Raw genomic sequence first — 14,035 nt, forward strand, 5'->3', positions numbered from 1 at the left:
ACACACCTTAAACTTATACAGTGCTGTATGTCAATTATATCTCAATAAAACTGGAAAGAAAAAAAAGTTTTAAAAAAAAGGTTGTGAAGACTCAGGTTCAATTCCTGGTGCCACCCCTTACTAGTTTTCACTTACTATACTTACTAGCTTACCTTTGGGCAAGTTAGGAAAAATCTCTGGGTCTCGGTGTCCTCATCTGAGAAAGGAGGGTCACCAGGATCTACCAGGACAAAAAATAAGGTAGGTGCAAAGGGTTACCTCGCCTCTCTGAGGGGCAGCATACTCCAGACTAGTGGGTCTCCAATGCTGGCTGCACGTCAGAACTACCTGCAGAGCTTTCTAAATACCACTCCAGTCTTAGAAAGGCAGCTTTAAAAGCTCCCCAGGTGATTCTAATGTGCAGTCAGGATTGAGATCTACTCACCGGTCTGCACTTTCACTAAGTGTGGGCCAGCAGCATTACTTGGGGGCTTCTTAGAAATGCAGAATCCCAGGCTCCGTCCCAGACCTGCTGAATCAGAATTTGCAAATTAACGAGATCCACAGATGATTCAATGCACGTTGCAGTGTCTGTAACTATGATTTTTCAGTTCGAGAGGTACTGGCCTGGACAGTGGATTTCAGACACGTGTATGTTTAGGGGAAGGACAGAGGGGGCAATTTGGGAGGATTTGAGACCGGAGCGGGTGGGAAGGAAGATTCTGTGACTCCCATCAGAAAGGTGGATATTCAATCTGTAAAACCATAGGATGGAGGCCAAGTGACAAAGCAGCAAAATGAGCTGATCCCAGCCTGGCAGTTAGACATGGGAACTTACCAGCCCGATTACCTTCTTAGCGGGAAGACTCATGTGTAGAAACAGGGAGCGCCATTTTGATTACACTGACTGCTTACTGGCCCAGAGCCTTACTTTTCTTCGAATTTTATCTGTTTTCATAGATCTGTTTAAACTGAGCTTACTCTGGGGAGGAAAGGGGCAGGGAGACCTCATCAGCATGGGGTAGAAAAATAGTTCAGGCCTCCAAACAAGTAGGTGGCAGGAGAGGAAGTTTCTTAATGAAATGAGCATGGTGACCGCACCTGACTTGGACCCAGGCGGCTCTGCGGTGCTGACAGTACTGTGGTGTATTTCAGGACAGCTGCTGCAAGTTTCTTGGAGTTTAGAACTTGGGCAGAGCTAAAGGGGAAAGAAGAAGGGAAAGGGAAAACAAGCAGCAAATGAAGTGTCTCTGAGCTCCGGGCTCTGTGTGGTGTGCGGTTCACCTGGGCTGGAGCTTCTGGTCGGTGCTCTGTTCTTTCCTCATCTGTGACCTTCCCGGTCAAAGGCTCCTCGGGCTTTGTGGAATTCATACTCCAGTCTTAGGCAAGGGGAGGAAGCAGTACAACCCTCCTTGGCGTGAGGGTGCACCCTGATGGCCTTAGCATCCTTTCCCAGAAGGGAAAGACTGAATTGGGACTCAACGTTTCCAGGTAAACTTCTTGGATCCTCTACCTGCCCATCCCCTCCCCCAGGACCAGGCTGATGGCCCCACTTGATGCCAGGTGTGCCCTGATCCTGGCCCGATAAACAGTGTCCCTGTGTGGGGTGTGGGTATTTGGCACTTGGCTGGAGGACTTTCTCCTCGTGCTTGGTGGGGGACCGAGGACAAAATGGAGGGTGGCAAAGGTCAAGGCCAAGCCATCCAGGTGAGCCACAAGCCGGCTGGGACATCCCAGGTTCCCAAGCCAGGTGGGAACAGCCTCTAGCATCACTTCCTAACTTCATTCTGGGTACAGTGGTGAAGTTATCTCAGGACTCGCCAGTGGGCCAGCCTGCCCTCCAGTGGTGCTCAGTAGTAACTGCACCCTCCCTGCTCCACTTTTTACAGTGGAGTGCAGCTCTGGAGGAAGGCTCCCCAGATATGGACTTGTTCAACCCACAGGTAGGTGATGGAGAGGCAGTGCTGTTCTCCTGCCATTTCAAACACCTCTTCACTTCATACGACATTCAGCCCTAAAAGGGAAGAGAACGAGCATGTAACCAGTACCTACTTCTTCATACTAGGGACGTTGTACACTTTGCTTCCCTGACCCCTCTGAAAGTCCTGGGGGCCAGGGGTGTTACTAACATGTACAGAAACAGTTCCTGGCCTTGAGGACAGGCAGCAAGGGGTCAAGTCACATTCCATTCCGTGCCCGTCTGACTTGCAAAGCCATGTTCTTGATGTACCACCTGCCTGTGGAAATCCTTTAGCCAGGAGTTCCCAGGCTCTCACAAGGACCAGGCAAGCAGCAATAGTGAGAGGGGATACACTGGGGAGTGGTGGGGACTGCGGCAAACTGACGGATGTGCGCCACATCTAAAGGACACAGTCATACGTCCCCAGCAGATTACTCTTGAGTGGGAATGCTGGACTAGCACCTACGAGAAGCTGAAAATCTGAATTTGGGGTCAAAGTTCCCAATTTAAAATACTGACAGTTAAATCAGAAAAGAGTGTAAATATAATGCAAGCCAAACAAAGACTGTTTCTAACACTATGAGCTTCTACAATCCCCTCATGGTGCAGGTGAGCTCTGGAGAGAGGTCGTCACTTGCCTACCATCACATGACCACATATAGAGACAGAGTCTGGACTTGACCCCATGCCTCCTGACTCCCAGGCCAGTGTTCCTCTCAGCATTTCTCTCTGTAGTCTGCCCTGCTCTCCAGTCCCCAGGGCAGGGGGTGAACCACTTCTGACTATGGTGAGGTGGTGGGACACATCAGACTCAGGCTAGAGGCTGGAAGATCACCCACATTTATTGGCCAAACCTGGCTTACAGTGTAGCAGGGCCACCCTTTGGCCCTCTTGGAAGTAATGAGAACACTGTGTAACACATGCAGCCCCTGGGAGCTCACTCAGATTCTGCTGAGGTAGTGGCTTGATCCAGTGGCCTCACCTGAATATTTTGGCAGTCCCCACCCCCTGCACCCTTAGGGCATAGCTTCATCCCTTACACAGCACGGACTGGGCCTGTCCAAGGTCAGGCTGGCTCTACCTGGACCTGGGCCTAAAGTCCCTGGAAACTAAGGGAGAGTGGGTGATCCAATTCACAGATGGGAAAACTGAGGCTTGAGGCAGGAGGATACTCATCTGGAAGCCTCATGGCTAAATCCCTGGCTTGGCCCACGGCCTTGGCCCTCAGGCCACTGGGCTGGTCAGTGATTGGATGCTCTCCCCATCCCATTCTGGGCGGAAGACATTTTCTGGCTTAGCTGCTCTGGAAATGCAATTTATAAATACACGCTTGGTTTAAAAAAGTAATAAATTAGATCTTGGACCTGCCTGAGGGCATCTGGCCAGCCACATGGCATGGACATTTGTCACGTCTTATATATTACATGTAGTGCTAAGACCCATGACATTAACCCACAGGGCACACTGCAGGTTTCATGCAATGTCACATGGAATGCTGTCACGTGTGACCTTCTGTGTCACGCATCACACCATGACATGCTCATTGTGTTACATGTTTCTGGCTGGTCATGCATGTCCCTTGGGATGTAGGGTAGTCTATTGGCTATACTAGGTCCTTTGTTGCCAAAAAAGTCCTCCCCAAAGACTGTTGCAGGAAAAACCTGTCTCCCCCTCGTGGGGCAGGGTACAGGGACAGCCAGCTGAGGCTCTTTTCCTGAGTCCTCTATCCCGGTGGCTGGAAGTTGGCATCACTCGGCTGCATTTGAAAGGTCTCGAGGGGCCATCAAGTGCCGTGAGGGACCTGCGGCTGGTTGTCGAAGAAAGCAAAGTCCAGCCTGGGCTCCTGGCTCTGCAGACGCTGGGCCATGTCCTGGGGGATGGGGTTATTCCAGAGGCTGTGGGGCACAGAGACAGACTCTTCTCAGCACTGGGAGCTGCTCACTTATTGTCTTGTCTCTGCCCTCTGCCCAACCTACAGATGGGGAAACCAAGGCCCCAAAGGGTAAGAGCTGTTTCCAGAGTTACCTGGTAGGCAGTAGCAGGTATTAGGCCAGCATGGCTACCTTAGGGAGATGGTATCCCCCATGCCCACCCGGACTTCTTCCACTCAATCTTTTTTGTTTTTGGCTACAACGCACGGCATACGGGATCTTAGTTCCCTGACTGGGGATTGAACCCATGCCCCCTGCAGAGGAAGCGTGGAGTCTTAACCACTGGATCGCCAGGGAAGTCCCCTCCACTCAATCTTCTTCCCCGGGAGCTAGCTTCTGCCCCAGGCCATGCTCATATGACACATTGGACAAATAAGGAAAAAGCTCCCCTTCTTTAGGACACTTTACTTCCATCGTCTGAAATTGTCACAATATATTGTTTTATAGAGCGAGGCGCTTCACTACTACTAGAAACCTAACACGTCTACTATGTGAGTGGTGTCCCTTAGATGCAATACCCTGTTGTTCAGTGCACCACCTATACAACTGTATGTGGTGGTCCTGATGACAGCTACCATTTTAAGGGCTTACTATGTGCCCGGCATTGCGCTCAGTGCTTTATATAATCATTTACTCTGCAGAGCACCTCTCTGAGGTAGATACTATCACTACCTCCATTTTACAAAGGAGGAAACTGAGGTTCAGAGAGCTTGAGTTACTGACGCAAAGTTACGCAATCGGCAACTGGCAGCGCTGGGATTTGATCCAGGCCTGCTTGCTGCCAAATCCCTGAGGGTGCGGTCCAAGTCTCTTTGGATAATTCCCGACCCAGGTCCTGCCTTCTCCTACAGGAGGTGCCTTTACATTGTAGAGGTTGCTGTGCTCACCCCAGCCCCAACCATCCCTGCCCCTGCAAGTCCTGTTACCGAATGACTTGGATGCCAGACCCCTGCGCCAGCCCTTCAGCCAGAAGCCGGGCTCCATAAGCTGTGATCCGATTCTTCTCCAGGCTTCCCGACGGATGGCGGAGGAAGGGGAAAGAGACTGACGTGAGATGGGGAGATGGGGAGGAGGCGGCCGGAGGGGTGATTCCCTGTGTCCCTTCCCTGTGCCAAGTTGGGCGGGGGGAACAAAGGCTCCCCACACATGTGCTTAGAGAACTCAACATTCAGCAGTGCAGCGGGAAGGCGGAAGGCCGGGACCCAGGGAGAGCTAAGCTTGACAGGGGCTTGGAGTGGACCGGAGTGAGCAAATCCAGGAGGGCTTCCTGGGAGTTAGGGGCCTGACCCAGTGGACTCTTGGCTTTCCCCAGGACACAGGTCCCCCTTTGGTCCTCCCCACCCCCTTCTGGCTTCCCCGGATGTGCCCCTCATACTCCATTCTCTTCAGCCGGCCCATCTGCGGCAGGACCCGGGCCAGTTCAGCAGCTGCCTCATCCCCGAGCAGATTCCAGGACAGCCTGCAGGGTAGGGGTGCCAATGTCAGTGGCAGGAGAGCAGTGAGGGTAGAGACAGGGGGCAGGTGGGGAGGGCTGGGGGCCACGGGGATGGGGGAGCGCCACGGGGTCCTGCGGGCCCTCCCTGAAGGCTTTACAAGGCACGGGAGGCTCCTTCCTACCTCCCCACCCCATTCCTGAGCCGGTCATCCCTCAGAACCCAGACAGCTTAGGAGCTGGCTGTCCCGAGAGTTCAGAACACGAGGTCTGTGGAAACATCATGATCCAAACTTCCACCGTGCGTACGCCTCCATCCTGACTTTGCTACATCCATGTACCGCCTGTATTATTTGTTTCATATTTTTCTTTAAATCAGTCCTCTGTCCCCTCTTTTTTTTTCACTTTAAGAAACTGATCTTAGGAAACATTTATCACTGCTATCAATGAAAGACTTGTGTTAAGGACCCTAAGTAGAAGGTAGTTACAAGGATAAATACAGTGCAAACAATGGTATTAACTTCTAGCTGGAACCTGCGTCCTTCCTAAGGCGCTAACCCTGTGGTCTGCCCCCTGCTGGCTAAAAAGGGATAATCACCCGTGTTTGGTGAGTTAGCCCTGATCTGAGACTTTCTCTTTGGTGTAAAGTAATGAGAAGAATTAAAATCTTCAGGATGCAAACCTAAAATCTTGTAATCCCTTGTGTCCTGGACTTAAGGAAATCCCATTTTCTTCCACCATGCTCAGGGTCCCAGGCTAGTCCTGGCAATCTAGTTTATCCCTGAGGCAGTACTGCCAGGCCCCAAGGTCTGAGCACCTCTGATGGCCAAGAGGGAGGTGGGCCTGGCCAGTGGGCAGGTCGGGGGGCCTGCTGCTTTCAGCCGCTGCTCACTACCAACAGCTGGTGTGTAAATCAAAGCTCCCTAGACCCGGTGAGGCAGTCTATCCAGACGCTTCCCAAAGGGACAACCGGGAAACGGTCCTAACCATCTCCATCTGCTCCACTGCCCCTCTCACCCTCCACAGATGGGGAAATGGGCAGGAAAGGGTGAATGGCTTAGACAAACAACACTCGCAGCTCGCGTGTTAAAACTTCCTCGAGAGGAGCTTGGAGAAGGAATGACCTTCCCTGTACAAGATGGGAAGACCTCCAGGGAGGAAGGAACCAGGCCCCCAGGTGCCCACTTTGCCCAGCTCAGGGCTCTCCCAGGCACTCACATGATTTCTTCCAGGGCCGGGCAGAGGACGAAGCTGGCAGTGAGGGGCTTGGCAGTCTGGTTGTCAATCTCACACGACACCAGGCTGGAGATGGAGACGGAGAAGGGGATGGGAGGGAGGTATCTGAGTCAGGGGCACCCTCAGCCTAGTGGCCCTCTCCCCACCCTGCAATCACAGCAGGAGGAAGCAGAGTGGCCAGCATCTGGGGCTGGCTGGGAGTCTTAGGAAAGTGCCCCCTCTTTTTTTAGTTCCAGGCTCCCCCCATACCTGAGGCCTCTGTCACTTCAAAAGCCTTCCCAGGTATCAGGCTCAGCCAGAGAAGGACTGCCCCCTACAGCACCCCAGCTCCCCGGGTAGTCAGAGGAGGCTACTTACTCGATCTGCCGGAGCAGTGGGAGCCCCAGACGGAAATGTGGGACCCCTCCGGCCAGGTTGTTCTCTGCCAAGCTGCAGGGCAGGGGAGACGCCTGTGAGAGGAAACCCCAGACCAACCCCCGGGCCTGGCCCCCTGCCCAGGCTCCGCGGCCTCTACTCACCTGATCTCTTCCATGTGTGGGCATCCATCCAGGGCCTGGCCCAGGCTCAGTGCTCCCTCTGGGCCAAGATGGCTGGATGTCAGGCTGAGGAAAGGGAAGGGGTGAGGGGAGCCTGGGGGACCAGGTATGGGAACTGGGGGGGCTAGATCCCCCCACCCTGAGCCTTGTCTCAGGCTGCACTGCCAGACCTTTGACAGTCTCTGGGTAACTGCCACCCTAACCCCTCTCCCCACCCACACAGGACCTGGGTGGGTATCAAGGGCCCTGGCTTTGGGGTCTGAGATCCCAAGTTCGAGGCCTGGCTCCTTGATGTATTCATAGGGTAAGCTTTCCACACCTCTCCGGGCTTTAGTTCCCTTGCCTGGAAAATGGAGCAAGTAGGAATCCCGGCCTCACAGGGCTCAGATGAGACCATGGACATAAACTGTAAAGTGGCAGGTCGCTTTTCTCCTGCATAGCCCTTTGCTGACACTTCCTCACTCCCCCTCGGAGACTGGCTCACAGGGTACGCTGAGCTATGAGGAAACTGAGACTCAGAAGGGGCAGGGGCTTGGCCAAGGGCCCACAGGGGGCTGGTGGCAGAGCCAGGACGAGGCTGGGTCTCCTGATCTCCCTGCCCCAGGCTCCAGAGGCAGGGGAGAAGCAGGTGGGGGAGGGGCAGCCAGCCCCAGCACACGCCACGGTTTCCCCTAAGGCAGGGCAGCTCAGCCGATGGGAGCCTCGGTCCCCTAGTGCTCCTTGGGGAACCCCTCCCACTAACCCTGCACACACCGCGGGCAGGGGGCCACTCACTGCAGGACCCTCAGGTGCCGGGGCAGCCCCCTGGCCAGCCCCAGGGCTGTGGGGTCTCCCAGGGCGTTGTAGCCGAGCCTGGAAGAGGAGAGGGGATGAAATTGAGCACCAGGTTGGCCTGCTCCATACCCCTGCCCTGTGCCCACTGGGGGACCCAAGGGCCAGGTGGCCTGCGGGGACACAGAGGGCAGCCCACCCGGGCAGACACTCACATCAGCTCCTCTAGGTGCCTGCAAAGCGGGAGACACTCCGCCAACCGTGCTCCCCCTGCTGGGCCGATGCCATTCGCTGAGAGGCTGAGGAGGGGCAGACGTCAGACCCTTGACTCCCCCGTCCCCCGCCAACCCCACCACATCTGCTAGGGCCCTAAGAGACAGCACTCTCGCCACACGCTGTCCCAGCCTGATGGGACGGAGAGGCCCAGGGAAGAGCAGGGGCTGGGCTGGCTCAAGGTCCCCAGATCAACAGTTCCAGGAGGTAACCAGCCCCAGGGCCTGGACACTGAGGTTAGGGGGGGAGCCAAGAGTCTCCCTGGACCATGGTGTAGCTGCTGAGGACCCCTGTCAGGAGGGCTGGCCACTCACTCTATCTTCCTGAGCTCAGGCAGTCCCGGCAAGACAGCAGCTAAGTTCTGGGCACCGGTGTCTCCAATCTGGTTGTGGCTCAAGCTTGGGGAGAGAACAGCAGAGGAATTGCAACCATCAGCCTGCCACCCATCTCATCCTGTCTGTGTCCTCATCCCGGAAGAGGAGGCCAACGTCTAGAGAAAGGCCTCAGCCACAGTGATAAAGTCCTCTCGCCCTATGTTGGGTGAGGACTCCAAACTCTCGTCTTCTGTTTAGGATGTTCTCCCTGGTGTCTGACCTAAATCCTTCTTGCTGCAATCAACACTCTCATATCCTGTCTTTGGGTTTCCCGAGGTTCTGGGTCTGGGGTGATGCAGTATATAAGTGGGTGAAGGTGACGACACTAGGAAGTGAAGAGTGTCCTCCAGGAGCCCCTTGCTCCTGTCGCCTTCCCCTGCCAAAGCTGTCTTGGGTCTGGGGGAGGGACAGGCAACTCACCCTAGCTCCTCTAAGCTGGTGGCAGCTCTCAGACTGGAGAAGCAGGGCCAAGAAGCCTTAGTCAGGAGTAAAGGCATTTGCAAGTGCAGTGCTAAGAACTCCACAGTTTGCAAAGCCTTTACACTTCCAGGAACTCATATGTCAGTCACAAAACGTCCGAGGGAGGGGGATGGGCAAGGTGGGCAGACTGTACCTAATACCCAGAGGAGAATTCGGAGGCCCAGGGAGGAGGTGATGGGCCAAAGACTCCCAGGGCCTCACAGGCAAGATGGAAATGAAAGGCCAGAGCCATTGGCCTGGAGCAGTGGCCACATTTTTTTGGTTCGGCCAGGCTTTGCCTCTGCCCCTATGTCAGGGATCTTCAGGCCAGCCCGGCTGAATGTCAGTTTCATGTGTCTCTCACAACTCATCCTGTTCTAATCTATAAAAATAGTGGGCTTTTCCTTAAACCCAGGCTATTTATGGTCTTTTCTGCACTTGACCACACCCTGCCTCTGTGAATGGGGGGAAGAGACAAACGAAACAAAACAGCTGATGCAGAGGTATTAGTCTGAGGGTTGTTTGTTTTGTTGCCTTTCGTTTTGCAAATTAATTTTTAGGAAACTGCCCTTCGGTAAATTAACTTGGGGTGAAGTGACCTGGTCCCCCAAACTCTCTGAGCTCATCTCCTACATGCTCTACCCTGCCAGAGTGGGGGGCGGGGACTTGGATAAAAACAAAACAATGCTTTGTGTCATTGCTTACGTTTGTTTAGAGTCACACTATTTCATATTTTGAAAAATCACATGAAAAGAATGTGTGCTATTTGTTTCTCAAAGTGGCCAGGGGCACAAGGGCAGACTATCAAGGTCATCAGCTCTGAGGCTAGACCATCGCTACTCAAAGTGTGGTCTGTGGCCCCCAGAACTGGCATCACCTGGGAGCTTGAAATGCAGAATCTAGGCAACCCACAACCGTGAATCAGAAACATGAACAAGAACAGAGGATGAATTTGTGCACATGAAGGGTTGTCCTAGGACTTGGGCTCAGCTCCTTCAGGTCACTTGTGTAGCGCAGAGGAAGCTGGTGGCAGTAAAAGGCAAGAGCTGTGACACCGACCTGGGAGGGTTATAGGAAGGTGCCGAGGACAGGAGCCACAGAGGGTTCTCAGGGAGGTGCCCCAGTGTTTCCCTAGATGGGTGGTCCCAGCAGAACTTGGAAGTCCCTCCTCCCACTCACTCCTTTGGGGTCACTTGGTTACTCACCGGAGGCTCTGCAGGAGGGTCATGTGGCTTAGTCCTTGAGTGAGTGCAGCCAGGGTAGAGCCGCCCAGTGGGAGGTGGCTGAGGCTGGAGGAGAGGAGGCCACAGGAGGACTTGGCATACTGGGCTTGGGTCCCTGACGCAGACCTTGAGTGCTCAGCAATGCCCAGTGATCTCCAAGACAGCCACTTACATCCACACAGTGTAAAAAAAACCCCCAAAACTGTACAAACAAAACTGCACTGGGAAATCCAAATGCTGTTTTCTCTGTAAGAATGATTACAGCCATCCAGGCAGCAGTTCTATATTCTGAATCACACTAGACCCAGACTACTGATCAGTCATCATAGCGACCACATACCAAGCACATACTAAGGGCCATTTAGAGATGATATGATATACAGTCATCCCCATTGTACAGATGAGGCACACTGAGGCCCAGCAGTCACACACAGAAAGTGGCAGCATCAGGAACAGAACCCAAGGCTGTAGGATTCCCATTCCTGGGCCCAACCATGTGTTACCCATGGACCATGCTCCTTATGGCCCCACCTTGGGCAGGAGAGAGGAATAATAATAATAACAGTAATAATAATAATAGCAGCCAATACTTGTAGAGTGTGAATTCTGTGCCAGGCTCTGTTCTGAGTGCTTCATGTGTGTGATCTCATTTAATCCTCACAGTCACTGAGAGGGTAGGTCCAGCTATTATCCCCAGAGTTAAGATGAGGAAGAAAACAGAGAGAGGTTGAGTACCTTGCCTAAGCTCACACACTGAGGGAGAACCCAGAGGTGACAACCATCCTGGTTTGCCCAGAACTGAGGAGATTTCCAGGATGCGGGACTTTCTGTCCCAGCTAAACTGGGACAGTTGGTTACTGTGCCAGGAGTTGAACCCAGGTGGTGTGGCTGTTAACTAGCACCTACACCCCTAACCATTTCACCCAGAGGGACAGGTGGGAAAAGTTGGCTGGATCTGAGGGGAGCTGCTTGTTGGAGAGGAGACACTCAGAAACGACAGATCTGAAACTGGAAGAGGCCTCTGGGGAGTGAAGATCCATCCCTTTCCTTCAGACAGAAAGGAATCATTGGGACTTCCCTGGCGGTCCAGTGGTTAAGACTCTGTGCTCCCAATGCAGGGCGCATGGGTTCGATCCCCAGTCAGGGAACTAAGATCCCACATGTCCTGTTCTCTGAAGCACTTCCAGCTCCTGGCTCTGGCCTGGGTGCCCAGGTGAACACACATATATGTTAAACGCATGAATGAGCCAATGGATGACCTCATTGGGCCTCCAACTCCATCCCAAATAAAAGCTTCCAGAAGAAAGGGAGGCTGAGCAGAGGTGCAGGCACATGGGGGGAAGCCAAAGAAACATCTCAGTGGGAAGACAGTGGACCCTCTGGTCAAAGGTCTCCCTAATACCACCCCCTGACCCCTGCCAGGATATGCAAAGAGGGACGAAGTGGAAGAATTTCATTCATTGTTCAGGGGCAAAAAGTCAGAGAGCTGCTTTTAAACTGTATTCAAAAATGTGTCCAAAAAATCTGGAGGAAAACTCACAAACTGCTCATTTACAGAAGTTTTCCCAGGGGGTGTCATTGCCAGGGATTTCATGTTCGTTGTTACATATTTCTATGATGATGGAACTTTTTATAATTCGTGTGTATTTTGGGTCAACGGATAAACTTAGAGATTAAAAGCAGAAGATGCCTTGTCAAGTGTTCTGTCTCGATACTGTCGCGTCTGTGCAGGATGGGGACCTGTCCTTTAGACTGAGGCTGTTTCCACCGTTTCTAAGAATGTGGTGACTCCAAATTATAGGTGAGAGTAAAAGTTGCCAGTTACTAAGGAAACGATTGTAGGCACATGGCAGTGGTCATCTATGGGTTTTTTTTTTCTGCCCAGAGTTTGTCTCCCTGTCTTGTGTTAATAGTCCCCTGAAATACCACCCCTGACTCAGTCCAGATAATTGGATGGGCATGTGACCCAGATCTGGCCAATCAGATTATCGTGTGCTTAGAGCCACAGTGATTGGTTTAGGGGTGGGCATGTGACCTGGGCTAGTCCAGTGAGACTTATTCTAGGGACTTGTGTTGTAGGTACAGGGAAAAAGGTGCTCCCTTTCCACTTGGCTGCTAGAAAGTGAACCTGCAGCTGCAGGAACAGCCTGCCTGAGGATGAAGTAAAGAGATGGGGGGTGGGGAGGAGAGAGGGAGGGGAAGAGAGAGAGAGGGAGGGGAAGAGAGAGAGAGAGAGGGCGGGAGGGAGGAGGGGGAACAAATAGAGAACCTGGATCCAACCAAGCCTGAAATCAGTTGCCTTATTATTTTCTGTGACACGAGTTAATACATTTCTGGGTTGGGTTGCTTTGACTGAGTATTCTGTTTCTTATGATCAAGCATTTTGATAACACCCAGAGCCAGGTAAGGAAGGAAAAGGGAGGGCATTCAGCTCACCTGAGTCCATCCAGGAGATTGACAGTGGTGTTCACTAGAGATGCAAAGGTTCTTAGACATGCCCCCAACTCCCCTGCTCTCACCCCCATTAACCACCACCACTTACTCAAGCCTCTTCAGCCGGCGCTTGCCCTCAAGGGCCCCCGTCAGCACCTTAGTACCCTCCTCGCCAAGTTGATTGTTAGACAAGCTGGAGGGGACCAAGCATGAGGTGAGGGTTAGACAAGCCTGCCCAGCCCCTGGAGCTGAGCTGTCAAATCAGCCCCCCTTACCACCCCAGTCCCCCCAGGCGGCTGGCTCTGGGTCCACAGATCCCAGACCACCCTTCCTATCCAGGCTGCACAGGGACATTCCTGGCCCCAAGGGTCAGGCTCTGGGGTCCCCGAGGAGGTGGGCACTGCAGTCACAGCTGACCCAGCTGAGAAAGGATGCCCTGGATGAGGGCTGCACCAGAGGAAGCCAGGGACGAGTGAGACACACACACACACACACACACACACACACACACACACACACACACACACACGCAATGATCCCTTCTGCCCCTTAGCTCTCTCTCTACCCAACACCCAGAGCCGCTCTAGGCAGAGAAGGACGATGAGCCCCATTTTACAGATGAGGCTGTCCAAGTCTAGAGAGGCACAGTTATTCGCCCAAGGTCACTCTGAGTGAGTGATAAAGTTGGGACCAAGAACCCAGTGGTCAGCCTTCCCCAAGCCACACCCAGAGTTGCTGGGCTTCATCAGGGAGAAAAGCAATAGGCTGAAGTCCCACGACCCACTTTAACCAAAGGCACAACTGTCCTCCCCACCCTTTGCCTTTGCTGGGCCATCCCCTCCCGGACCCCTCCACCCCACAACTCACTCCAGTTCCTCCAGGTGGTGACAGTGGCTTAGACCAGATGTCAGGTGGGCTAGCGCACTGGAGCTCACACAGCTGGAGGTCAGCCTGGTGGGGGTCAAAGGGCCAAAGGGAGGCAGGTCAGGTAGGAGCTCTGGGTCTTGGGAGCTCTGGATGCTGATGGCAGAGGGCAAGGAGGTGGGGTGGGGAATGGTTCCTGGGGGGCAGTGGGAGGGGACCTTCCTTCCCTTCATAAATCTCTCCCATCAGGGAATCTTTAAGTCAAGACATAGCTTGGAGGCAGGAACATGGACTAGTTGAATACTTGTTTAAACCACAATCATTCAGGTAGCAACTTCACAATGTCTGTCATAATCAGGCATCACTGTGAAGTCTAACTAGTTACTGTCATTTACCATGAGCTCTGCATCTTTATTTAAACAGAAAATGTAGCAAGTATTGGAGAGGGTGTTAAAGATATATTAGTACCAAAAGGAGACCTTCCCCCTGATGTGATCGGCTGAATTAAAAGAGAACTGAGAGTTACAAAAGCTCCACTTTGCAACCATCATACTTGGTATTTGA

The 14,035-nt window shown here is 53.2% G+C and overlaps 1 protein-coding gene across 5 annotated transcripts in view; it reads right to left on the reverse strand.

The window, feature by feature from the left end:
• Window positions 1-2,763: 2,763 nt before the first annotated feature.
• NLRC5 (NLR family CARD domain containing 5) overlaps window positions 2,764-14,035 on the reverse strand; it is a 59,132-nt gene continuing 47,860 nt past the window's right edge. For all 5 annotated transcript variants that reach the window (XM_049703792.1, XM_033418990.2, XM_033418988.2 and 2 more), the window contains 12 exons: window positions 13,475-13,558; window positions 12,717-12,800; window positions 10,157-10,240; window positions 8,433-8,516; window positions 8,061-8,144; window positions 7,849-7,926; window positions 7,057-7,140; window positions 6,896-6,967; window positions 6,521-6,604; window positions 5,246-5,329; window positions 4,797-4,880; window positions 2,764-3,834 (listed from right to left, as the gene is read on the reverse strand). In XM_049703792.1, coding sequence (XP_049559749.1) covers window positions 3,723-3,834; window positions 4,797-4,880; window positions 5,246-5,329; window positions 6,521-6,604; window positions 6,896-6,967; window positions 7,057-7,140; window positions 7,849-7,926; window positions 8,061-8,144; window positions 8,433-8,516; window positions 10,157-10,240; window positions 12,717-12,800; window positions 13,475-13,558 — 1,018 coding nt within the window. In that variant the 3' untranslated portion in view covers window positions 2,764-3,722. The remainder of the gene's footprint in view (window positions 3,835-4,796; window positions 4,881-5,245; window positions 5,330-6,520; window positions 6,605-6,895; window positions 6,968-7,056; window positions 7,141-7,848; window positions 7,927-8,060; window positions 8,145-8,432; window positions 8,517-10,156; window positions 10,241-12,716; window positions 12,801-13,474; window positions 13,559-14,035) is intronic.

Source organism: Orcinus orca, chromosome 20 (genome assembly GCF_937001465.1).
Source record: "Orcinus orca chromosome 20, mOrcOrc1.1, whole genome shotgun sequence".
Classification (NCBI taxonomy): domain Eukaryota; kingdom Metazoa; phylum Chordata; class Mammalia; order Artiodactyla; family Delphinidae; genus Orcinus; species Orcinus orca.